This window comes from Aulonocara sp. 'chitande type north' Nkhata Bay, linkage group LG14 (assembly GCF_057382095.1).
Source record: "Aulonocara sp. 'chitande type north' Nkhata Bay isolate Kocher_YH1m ecotype deep benthic linkage group LG14, A_spYH_male_GT1.1, whole genome shotgun sequence".
Classification (NCBI taxonomy): Eukaryota; Metazoa; Chordata; class Actinopteri; order Cichliformes; family Cichlidae; genus Aulonocara; species Aulonocara sp. 'chitande type north' Nkhata Bay.
The window spans coordinates 39,154,552-39,166,782 of NC_141357.1; the positions used below are offsets into that span (position 1 = coordinate 39,154,552).

The window sequence follows — 12,231 nt, forward strand, 5'->3', positions numbered from 1 at the left end:
GTCTGAAGGCTAAAGCAGATTCTTTGAAGCTCAAAGTGTCTGAGAGCGTAGGAAGCAAACACAGGCTCGTGGTTTCAGAGCAGCTGTGGACTCCCTGACTCGAGCCGACTCGGGCTCCTTCCTGACTTCTGGGTCATTCTTGTAGGTCTTTGGTGTTGGTGAAACTCTGGGATAATGTCCCCGAAAAGTCAGTGAAACAACCGTGTGTGTGTGTGTGTTTATGCCCCTCCCCCTGCACCTGACGTGGCACAGGTTGTAGTCATTTTAACAGAACAGCTTGTAATGAAAATATAAAAACACTCATTCAGATTCAGCACTGTGCTTCGTCCCCAGAAAGAGTCTCGTATGACCGTCACCGTGTTATTGTTGGCAGCTTAACTTCATTAATCCCTTGTTTCCTTAAAGTGCAGCGATTAGATGACTGATTAGTTGTTTGAGAAACAGTTAATTTTATAAAAGCTGCTGCAAAATGAAATGCTGTCTGCAGGTCTGCATGACCTGGAGGAGGGTCATTACTCTGTTTGTAGGACGATTTGTTCTCAGTCACTTTCCTGAGGAAAGATTTCTTAGTTTTAGCTTCTGATGTGTTTCTACTAAACTGAATGTGTTTCGATTTTTATTTATTCGATTGACTCTGAAAGCAGAGCTTTAACTTTCACTTGCTGGCTATTGTGGATCATCATATTTGATCAGGTGAAAGCTGTTTTAAAGTGGGAGACACTAAAACACTTGTTTCAGAGAGAGGACACACTAAGTTCCAGTATAAGATAAAGAAGGATGATTTTAAACCACAGATCATGCAAATATGGTTCTGGAAATGATCAGACACTTCAGATTATTCTGCAGTTTGAATACTTGGGGATTATTCGATGATTGTGTTGCTCTAAGGCTGCAGGTGAAAGCATCAACAAAACGTATTTACGCTGAGCTTTTTGTCGTGCTTTGCAGACTCAGGAAAATCCTTCGAATGTCTTTGTATTAAAGGTCTTAAAATCTTAAATTTAATCTGGTGAACCAGCAGAAATCTTGCGACGTGCTTATTTCTATCAGCTGCCGTTCCTGTATGAAGGGGTCTTTGCTCTAACTTGTACCCCTGCGCCTCTCTCCGGACTCACCCGTCTGTGTGTATACAGGTTCAGGACTGTATGTGTGGTAATGCTAAATCTTTGTTTGGACACACACTGATCCCGGTGTGAGTTAGTGGGGCCTCCTGTGCTGCTACAATACGACCGGTACGCTGTGAGTAATGATTAAATCCTCTGCAGAGAAGCTGTGTCCACACTTGGTCGGCTACATTTAACAAACAGCGTCTCATCTCTGCCGCTGCCCCCGAAACCCGAACCAAGCCCGAGCCCGGTGTATTCATCGCTGTCAGAGTTATATCTGTTAGACCGCCTTGTTGCTTTCATGTCTGAACATCAGAAGATCTCCAGCCTAAACAATATATATAATCAATTTTCTCCCACTTACCCGGGTCACAGAGATACCCTCACATTCCCCTCCACATCCACTTCCTTGGGATACCGAGATGTTCTTGAAGCAAGCCTGCAGCCCGGATTGTTCTTAAGCCTTTTTCAGCTGCATTATAGATGTTTAACATAAAGTTGTTTCTGTTACGTTCATGCAAAAAGATGCAAAGCGAGAAATGGATCAGTATTTGATGTTTGATGTTTTCGAAGCTGTCTCCAGGTGCACAAAGACCAGTTTTCAGATTGATCTACGGACTTGGCTTCAAAGGATTGCAGTGAAGTTGCTGCCGAGACAGAACTTTCTCTGTTAATGAATATTGGAGAACTTCCCACAGTTACCACGACTCCCACAGCGTTCTTTAAAATCTAGAACTAGTTCCACTTATTTTCAGTGGAGAAGCATCAGTGGCATTTCCCAAAAGTGTAGCCTAACACACAAATGTCTCCATCCAAAATATGCACCAGAGAACTTGCCCATTTACTTTTTGGCTGCTCATCTTCGGGTGTTTGTGTGACCTCAGACTGACTCCATAACTTGTGTTGCACAGAGTTTGACCACTTCAGGACTTGGTTTTGGGACCTCTTGGAAACTTGCTGTTCAGACTGTCTCAGTTTCTTCACTTTTAATGTGAATGTGAGTAAAATAGACTTCAATGATATTTAATCTCTGGTTTTGGAGCATCTTGTACCAATGGACAACAGCCTAGAACCAGCTCCCCTGGTGTGGAAGAGTTCTTGGGTGGATTTAAGTGGTCTCGATGCCAGAAAGACTCCATAAGACCTTTTTGTCTTTGGGAAGTGTTTCTAGAGTGATTTCCACTTTGGTTTCATCGTTCTAGATTTGAGTTAATCTCAGACTCAGTTTTGGATTTAGAGCAATTGTCTCGGAAAAAACCCACGAACCCTAATGCTCAGGATTCAGTGTCTTTAGGGCTCTGATTGGCTGTTTGGGATCATGTTTTCTCTGCAGGGTGATCCAACACCTTTGATCAGCTGACTGCTTGTGTTAAGCTTTCAAACAAATCCTTTCTCTGGTTTCCCTCACACTTCCTGTTGCACACAGCTGTGGAGTCACACTGGCCCGTCACTTTGATGAGGGGCAGCGGCTCTTGATCCAAGGTTTGCCTGTGAATTGACTCCTTTTTCCAGAAGACCTGCGAGGTAACGGTTTACTGGGAATGTTTAAATGTTTTATTGGAAGACCGTGAACCCAGCCGCAAATAGCGGACTGCTTGTTTGTAAGGAGGGAATGGTTTTTTTTACCTTTTATTACTTCTAAATCAAGTGTCAGGGACCAAGCAGTAAAGCATAAAGGACACAGGTGGTTTTAATTAAAAAAAAACGGGTTTTATTGACCCAAAAATATGAAAATATATTTAACAAAGCCAAAACTTAAACAGGCAGACCAATAAAAGAGGTCAACTCAATAGACTAAACTCAAGATAATAATTAACAAAACCTCAAACAAACATATGGTAAACTGACCTGCTGAAATGACACACAGGGGGACTTAAATACTGGTTTAGCTAAACCAAATGACACACGGGGGAAAACAAGATGGCTGCCATATAACCAACTAATACAAAACATTTAAACAAACATGAAACACCCCCCAGGCAATGAAGCATGTGGTGCAATCCAATTAGGCTGTCAGCAGTACTTCAGGTCTCCCAGCCCTTTGCCACACCTTTTGCCAGACAGGAGGAGACACCAACCCCCAGGTAACTCAAACAAAGAAAGATGTATTAATATAACATAAAACAGAACTTTGACCTTGCAAGGTTAATATGTGTGCACGCCATATAAACATTGGAAGGTGTGATGGAAAAATGAATACATTTAATAAAGAAACGATATTGAACAATAAATAGAATATTTTAAAGTAGTGACTGTAAATTAAACTAAAGTGAATCAACGGGTGATGAGGTGTGGAGCTTACCATGTGTGGCATGCCATCACATCAAGTCTTAAAGTTTAAAACGCCTCCTTTCTCTGCAGGCCTCGAGTATGTGGAGATCGCTGCTGTACTGGATGGATGCTGTCGCCTAAAACTAGGAGATGCACCAAACGTGAGTATAACGTGAGGGAACCACCACTAGCATGAATTTTGTTAGAAGTGTTCTTTATTTTAGTCAACATCACTCATCTTGCTGCGCAGTTTAACATATCTGCAGCACACACCTGCAACAAGCATGCACACTGATCCATCTGCAGATTTGGTTGATTTTGGTCCTCAGGGTGCAGCCCAGATGGATGCCCATAGCATCCACCCAGCGTCCAGTTGCTGAGTCTGCACAGACGGATCTGATAATGCAGGTCAGGTGGAGCTGCTGTCAGCGTGCATCACAGTTTAAAGTGTGAAATGATGCTGAGTGGTGGAGTCCATATGCAGAGCTGGATTTATGCACTCCACCTGCAGACCTGCAGGCGCTCCCACAGAACAAAGTTTAAAGCAGAGTTGCTTCTCAAAGCTAACGGTTCATTTTTAATTCATAAAATCTGAACCTGCTTCTTCCTGTTAATCAAAGGAAACCTCTGGTGCTGATAAACGAAGCTAACATGGAAACGGCTAAAGCTGCTGAAACATTAGTGGAGACGATGAGCAGGAAATTCACTTCCTGAGTCCGTAAAAACTGAGCGCTCACTGTTGAACTCAGATTTGAATTCTTAGCTAAAACCTAACAACTTTTTTCGCCCTCTGTCACAGGGTCACATGATCGATTTGTTCATCCAGATGATGATTTTTTTTTTCCAACACTTATTGTTTAGCGGCTCAGCTCCAAACGAGAGGAGAATAAACTGGGTGATTGTTCTTCAGCTTTTCTCTTCATATCAGCAAAAACAAATCAGACTGTGAAACATCATCAGGACGTCCCAGACAAAATATCTCAGACTAATCTGGATCCAGGGGCTGAATCCATGCAGGATATAATGGGATATTATATTGTGTGTGTGTGTGTGTGTGTGTGTGTGTGTGTGTGTGTGTGTGTGTGTGTGTGTGTGTGTGTGTGTGTGTGTGTGTTGTTATTCTGTGCAGATTAGCCACATATAAAAGTAATTTTACACACGTGGATCCTAATGGTTTCTTTCAGGACGGGATTATGGGGATTGTCTGAAGCAGAAACTCGTGAATAGAAACAGATTTTGCCTCTGACTCGCTTTCTCTCTCTCTCTCTCTCTCACACACACACACACACACACACACTCAGCTCAGGGCGTGCAGAGTGAAGTTTTGTGTTTAGTCACATTGTTGAGCAGTTGGTCTGCAGACTCACAGAGGGAAACGCTGGCGCTGAGTTTCTGTTTGTCAGACAGGAAATGCAGATCAAACCAAAGAGAATAAAAGAATAAAACGCTGGTTATCCTGAGAAACTGCAGAGTTAAAAACCTGTTTTAATCTCAGCCCCCCCCCAATCTGGGTCTGACCACAGATCAGTTGTACAGGTGCTTCTCTGAGTGATTGAGTGATGCAGCAGTAACCTGCAGGTCGAGCTGCTCACAGACGCTGGTTTCTGGAAGTGTTCCTCAGCACATGCACTGATGTTTTAATGCAGTGCTGCCGACGCTCACAGAGAGAGATGTGCTATATATATCTATATACATATATATGTTCACAGTAAGGAACATTATTTTGAAACTGTTCTAGTTTGAAGGCACAGATTTTTGCAGAGTGGTCAGCCTCTGCTCATCTGTCCTTCTAGGAAACTCTGCCTCCTAAACATGCTCTTTTTATACCTGATCATGTTACCAACCCGTCTTTCAGCTACAAAGTGCGTAATGATAAGTGTTACAGCTGCATTCTGCCTGAAAGCCACCAGATGGCAATAACTGTGCAAACAGACATAGAAAACAGCTTTTTGTTGACCCCTGTAGACATCTTCCTGCTGAGTTTGGGGCTCAGACTGTCGTTGTGGGTCACATTGAATAATAATAAGTCTACATTTCAAATGGAGGATTATTTGTGGTATGCTCATTAGCTAATGACTTATGACTGATGGTCCATTAGCCAATGAGCTGCTGGTTTCACAGTGAGATCGGCCCGGCTTTGTTACATCAAGGTATTTGACTGCTGTCTACGCTGCAGTAATGTTCTGTTAATGAAGCGCGCTCTCCTTCTTCTTCAGCCAGGTGTTCTCCTCCCTGCCGTAACGGGGCGCTGTGTCGACAGTTTAACAGGTGCGTGTGCAGACAAGGTTTCCATGGTTACCACTGTCAGCTGCCCCTTTCTGCACCAGGACGCCTGCTGACATCCATCCACCCGACAGAGTTCCCGGTCCACCTCAGACCCCTCCGGATCCCACCACAACCAGCTCTGAGCCCCCAGAGAAGCACCAAACCTGCTGCCAGCTCACCTCCACCCGAACCTCCACCTGAACCTTCAGACCCGAACCCGACTTCTGCTCAGGCTGATGGAGAGGAGGACACAAAGGTCCCTGACTCTGGTCCTGCCAAAGCTGTAGGCTTTGGAGGTCAAACTGAAGAGAATGATGGAGCTGACAGTGGAGGAGGTGTTTCCAAGCGGTTTCTGACTCGTGAGGAGAACCAAGCCTCCCCAAAATATCCCACTGTAATCCGGTTCGATCCAGATCCAGATGAAGGGCTGACAGCCTCCAATCAGAGTTCTGATTCTGGATCTGAAGCAGAGGAGAGGAGACCAGGCACTTTCGAAATGCCTCCACCCGAGTTTGATCCAGGACAGGACGAGGAGGATCAGAATGAGGGGAAGGAGAAAAAGATGGCGGGAGCAAAAAAGCTGAGGTAACAAAAAACTCATCTTCTTTATCTTCTCATCTCCTCTTTTTCCTTTCCTAACCTCCTTGTTTCCACTCCTCTGTCCTGGGTCACAAAAATAAAATCACTCCTGAGTCTTTTCTGGTCCACTCTTCCTCGACCTTGATGGGAAACTTTAACTCTGTAACTCTCTTTATTTAAGCTCAGAGCGTGTTTAAGGTGGGGGGACAGTCTAACCCCCTCTCCTTTCACAAAGGATCCTCCAGTGTCTCCTTTGCTAAAGGAGATGATGAAGGATGCACTGAGGCACCTTTCCTTAGAATCTGGAGAGTTTAACCAGCTGTTTTGTAGCTCCTCTTTGTCCTTCTCTCTCCTGCTTTTTCTTCTTCCTCATCATCACTGCACAGTCAGTGCCGTTCTCTGTTCAGACACCAGGTGGAGTTCTTTATTTGATTATATACGCTGTACTGTGCACTGTATGTTGTACAAAGATCAGGCACTACTTCCTGAAGCTGCTGGAGGCTCTAAAAATTTTTAAATGTTCCAGAATCAGCTGGGAAAACTTCTCCATCCATCCTGATCTTTGTTCCACAAATCCGTCACCTCAGATCCAGATGAGGAGATGGGAAGAAAGACCTAAGCTTTCACTTCTCCGGAGAGTCTGACCTCTGCTGAAATCCAGATTCACAAACTGAAAGTCAGCACAACCCTTGAGTCATAGGTCAGGTGGTGGAGGTCAAAGGTTAGAGCCATGGTCCCTACAGGCTGTGGGAGAATGTTTTATGTTCTGTCTGCTGCAGATTAAACAGAAGTTTTTCACAGTAAAGACTTTTTTCATCACAACAACAAGAGGGTTGCTAAGGATGCCTCTGAGTTTGTGTAGATTTTGGATAAACACCGAACCCCTCTGATCTGGGACAGAGTGTCAGCAATTCATCTCTTTCCTTCTCTGGTTTGAAATCATGGCTTTCGGTATCTGCTGATAATTTCGGTATGACTAAACAAGGATTTAATAATTCATCAACACTTATTTATCAACAAAAACCTAAAGTTTTTTTTTGTAGCTGCACATCAAACCTGCATTAAGATCAGGTCGGTGTTCGGTGTGGTTTCAGTGTCTTAAGCTGACATCATCCTGAGGACGGCTTGAGAAACTTCCTCTTGATGAGGAAGGTTTTTCCCAACACCTTACCGTTAGGTGTCTGTTGGTACCTTTGTACTGATGCAGTGTGAAATGAATGAGTTGTTAAAAAAACATTCAGCATTTCTGATGAAGTAAACTTAGAACAACACGGACTCAGATGTGATAGATCTGGTTGCTGATATCTGATCCAGGATTTTGAGTAAGGATCGGATCAATATTGTCAACATCGTGTCACTTACCAAACGATGTTAACTCATCATTTTGAGCATGCACTCACCTTTACAGGCTACGCTTCAAAAACCCGTTGGTCTAACTAACAATCTTGAAAGTACAGCTTTTTGAATTTACAGCAATTCGTTTTACTTTTAATAAATCCAGCACTGATTTACGTGTCTAAACTAAAAGCATGATGAAGTAAAAGGTTAACCCCACAAAATTTAAATTATCAGTCCATACAAGCTTGAAAGAACATCCTATGGACAGGAACTCCAGAAAGTGGGAGTTCTCGAGTATTTATAGAGTCTTTGGTTGGAAGAAGTTTGACACCCCCCCCCCCCAGAGGGTTAAACTGGTTGAAGTTATATTTTTTCTTCTAGTTGAAATAATGTTCAGAAGCTGCATGTTTGGAACAGGCTTTTCAGATCTCTCCAGAGCTCTAAATCTAGAGCCGGTTTTGTCTGTACTGTGCTTTTTGTGGCTCATAAAAAGCGACAAAGTGGCAGCTGTAACATTTAAGTTCAGGAATGAAAAATAAACTTTGCATCAGACTGTAGGGCGTCTCTGTGGTTATCAGCTCCAGCAGATTAATCTGTGCTGTTTGTTCACTCTGCTGCTGCTGCACCACTGTTTTCTATCACTCTATTTATGGCCACTTGAAATCATTCTCTCAGTTTACTGCCCTAGGAAAGCATAACACTGGAGCTACACTGGGTCAGATGTATAATCTGTAACTGACATTCTGTTTGATTTCCTGTGAAAACAGCTTTTTTTTTTTTTAAAAGAAGACTAAAAATATATCAGACACGCTGCCCTCAGTACCTGGCCAGCTGAACAACAACATAATTTTACAAGTTAACATCATGCCAGCTAAAATTAGGCTCCAGCATCCTAAAAGTACTTTTCGTTTGAAAAACAGCTTAATTATATTCTCACATCAAATGAGAGTTTTTAGCTAAGTGGGAATGTGCCCAAGTTAGAGCCACTTCACAAAGGTTTTCAGTAACAACGGCAAACAGGTGCTAACAGCAGCTAACAGGCAAAAACAGCAGTGCTTACTGACAGAAAATTACAACAGTTCTCATCAACAATTTACCTCAGTGTCACTGTCATCAATCAGCGAGGCTGACTCGTCGACAGTGTAAGGAATAATACGCAGAGACATGTCAAAATGTCATAAAAAATCAAGTAAATGTCTAAGCAGTGATCAGTGACCGTGGTCCACTCATTCAAGTGACTGCAATTCCAGGCAGAGTTCAGTGACTGATGTTTGTTACCTATCTTGACACAAAATACTAGTAAGCGTGCAAAATTTTGTTGGGCTTCAGATTTTCTCCAGTATAATTTGAGGGATCGTTGATAACATAATGATATAAATCATGTGGCATGAAGTCCGGGAAAGTGCCAGGGACTTCACACCAACACTTGTTTACTCATAGTTGCCATAGTTTATCTTATCTGCATAATATTTGGTATGTGTTTCACTAACTTGAGGTGTCAAGATTGTTACACACGCAAAATGGCTGACAAGCACTAAGTGGTCACGTGTCTGCAAAACCTCTCTAAAAACATGCTAACAGTGGCTGAAGTTTTAGAAAGATAGTAAATATGAATAAAATTATTTTAAAAGATGCTAACTACAATTAAAGTTATAAAAGATTAACTTAATAACTTACTATTAACTTACTATTAAATGAACTTATCTAATTAGCTATCTGCTAGCTATCAGTTATTACTGTTCAGCTTGTAGTGCCATTACTGTTCAGCTGTCAGTGTTATTACTGTTCAGCTGTTAGTGTTCAGCTGTCAGTGTTATTACTGTTCAGCTGTTAGTGTTCAGCTGTCAGTGTTATCAGAATCAGAATCAGAATACTTTATTGATCCCTGGGGGAAATTATTTTTTGTTACAGTGCTCCATTTTAAACCAACATTAAGACAAGACAGACAATACACTAACTAAGAATAGTACAATATATACATATATATACATACATACATACATAAGTCACTCATAAATAAATAGTTGGAAAAGAAACATGTGTAGTTGTAGCAGCAAACAGTGTGTTAAGTGGATGCGTTGTACAGGGAGATGGCCACAGGCAGGAATGATTTCCTGTGTCGTTCAGTGGTGCTTTTCGGTAATCTCAGTCTCTCACTGAACGTGCTCCTGTGACTGACCAACATGTCATGGAGTGGGTGGGAGGTGTTATCCAACATTGTCTTTATCTTGGACAGCATCCGCCTCTCCGACACCACCTTGAGGGAGTCCAGCTCCATCCCCACAACATTGCTGGCCTTACGGATTAGTTTATTAAGTCTGTTGGCATCTGCGACCCTCAGCCTGCTCCCCCAGCATGCAACAGCATAGAGGATCGCACTGGCCACAACAGACTCATAGAAAATCCTCATTACTGTTCAGCTGTTAGTGTTCAGCTGTCAGTGTTATTACTGTTCAGCTGTTAGTGTTCAGCTGTCAGTGTTATTCCTGTTCAGCAGCTAGTGTTATTGCTGTTCAGCTGTTAGTGTTATTGCTGTTCAGCTGTTAGTGTTATTGCTGTTCAGCTGTTAGTGTGATTGCTGTTCAGCTGTTAGTGTTATTCCTGTTCAGCTGTAAGTGTTATTCTTTTTCAGTTGTTAGTGTTATTGCTGTTCAGCTGTTAGTGTTCAGCTGTCAGTGTTATTCCTGTTCAGCTGTTAGTGTTATTGCTGTTCAGCTGTTAGTGTTATTGCTGTTCAGCTGTTAGTGTGATTGCTGTTCAGCTGTTAGTGTGATTGCTGTTCAGCTGTTAGTGTTATTCCTGTTCAGCTGTAAGTGTTATTCTTTTTCAGCTGTTAGTGTTATTACTGTTCAGCTGTTAGTGTTCAGCTGTCAGTGTTATTGCTGTTCAGCTGTTAGTGTTATTCCTGTTCAGCTGTTAGTGTTCAGGTGTAAGTGTTATTCTTTTTCAGCTGTTAGTGTTATTCCTGTTCAGCTGTTAGTGTTATTTAGTCTGATGGTAAAATTGTAATCATATATTCTTACATTGTAAATGATAGTTTTTGTGTATATTTAAAGTAATTTTTTTGTTTATGTATTTTTTGTGTTTATTGACTACATATTATGTGTTCACTGTTATATAATGTATGTAACAGCCTGAGAGAGGTCCAGGCAGTGCTGCTGAGAAAGACTCTGTCACAGGGAGGAAGAGGTGACAAGATGGCCGCCCTGCTGATGAAGCACATTGAGAGGGAGACGAATAAAGTTCACAGTGCAACCTCCCCTTTTAATGCTTCCTCATCCTCCTCGCTGAAAACAAGTGTGAAGACGTTCCACACCCAGAAGGGGCAGTACAGCGTCCATTTCAACACCCTGACAGGTCAGTGATGTCAGTTATTTGAATGTTTTTTTTACACTTACATGTTTCATATTGTCAGACAGTTTTAATATTAGATAAAGCTAACCCAGGTAAATACAAAATGCAGTTTTTTAATGATGATTTTGTTTATGAAGGGAAAAAAATCTCCTGTGTGAAAAAGTAACTGCAGCCGTTGTTAAGTTGGAAATTTATTAACTTTACTCTTTGGAAAGGATAGTTTTTTTCCCCCTTTAATACATGAAGTTATTGTTAGAAAACTGTGGAAGCAAACCAATATTTCCATCTTGACCAAAATCCGCCTTTTCCGGACGCTGATCCTGCTGATTTTACTCTATGGATCTGAAACGTGGACTGTGCTCAAAGAAGACCTCAACAAACTTGAAGTTTTCCAGATACGCTGCCTTCGACAGATATTACGAGTATCACTTCGAGGCCGCCTTCGAAACAAGGACATCCGACGGAGATGCGACAACCAACCGCCAATTGAGGGGCAAATTCAAAAACGCTGATTGCGATGGTTTGGCCATGTGTGTTGAATGGATGGGAGGAGACTACCACATCAACTCCTCTGACGTAAACGACCCACCCAGTAGAGAATCCACCGAACGGCACCGAAGAAAACATGGCTAAAACAGGTCAAAGATGACATCAGGGGCAGAATAAATCTTGATGAGGCCAGGACAATCGCCAACGATCGCCATGCATGGCAACGAGTTGTGAAGGAAATTCTACAACCATTGGCACCCACAGCAGTGTATGGGCTTAGGAGTCGATCCAGACCCAACGCCAGCTAGGGATCAAAGAGAAAGAGAACAGAGGCAAACAGGAGTTAACTGCAGCTAATGGCAGCTAACAGCAGCAAAAATAAACACTGAGGGCCATTACTGCAAAAATAAATTGATTGAATTATTTATTAATGTATTTAATGTTTCAACAATTAATGGAACCAACTTGATAAAAAAAATTAAATAGTTTGTTAATCACATGTATAATTAATACAGAAAAGACAGAAAAGTTCAGGGTATACTCAACAACTAGCTTTAGTGACACTGTCATCAGACAGACGTGAGCGTCACCCGCTCAAATCGACTCATATCCAGAGTACGTAGACGTGGACACATACTAACAGCTGAGGTAAGCAGCGGACTGACAGCCTACACTCAGCACAGATGAATGAGAGCTTTTTGTCCTACAGCAGCCATTGTAGCTAGGATTATGCTACAGTGGGAGTGCAAGAAAACATAACTGCAATCTGCTGACATCTAGTGGTGAGATTTTACACACTGTAACTTTAAGTGTGAGAAATAAGCAAAAA

The 12,231-nt window shown here is 42.2% G+C and overlaps 1 protein-coding gene across 1 annotated transcript in view; it reads left to right on the plus strand.

Annotated features, from left to right (window-relative positions):
* Positions 1-12,231, plus strand: part of ltbp4 (latent transforming growth factor beta binding protein 4) — a 61,078-nt gene that overhangs the window by 3,485 nt on the left and 45,362 nt on the right. Inside the window, exons 2-4 of the mRNA XM_086262528.1 lie at positions 3,468-3,538; positions 5,594-6,227; positions 10,693-10,916. Coding sequence (XP_086118654.1) covers positions 3,468-3,538; positions 5,594-6,227; positions 10,693-10,916 — 929 coding nt within the window. The remainder of the gene's footprint in view (positions 1-3,467; positions 3,539-5,593; positions 6,228-10,692; positions 10,917-12,231) is intronic.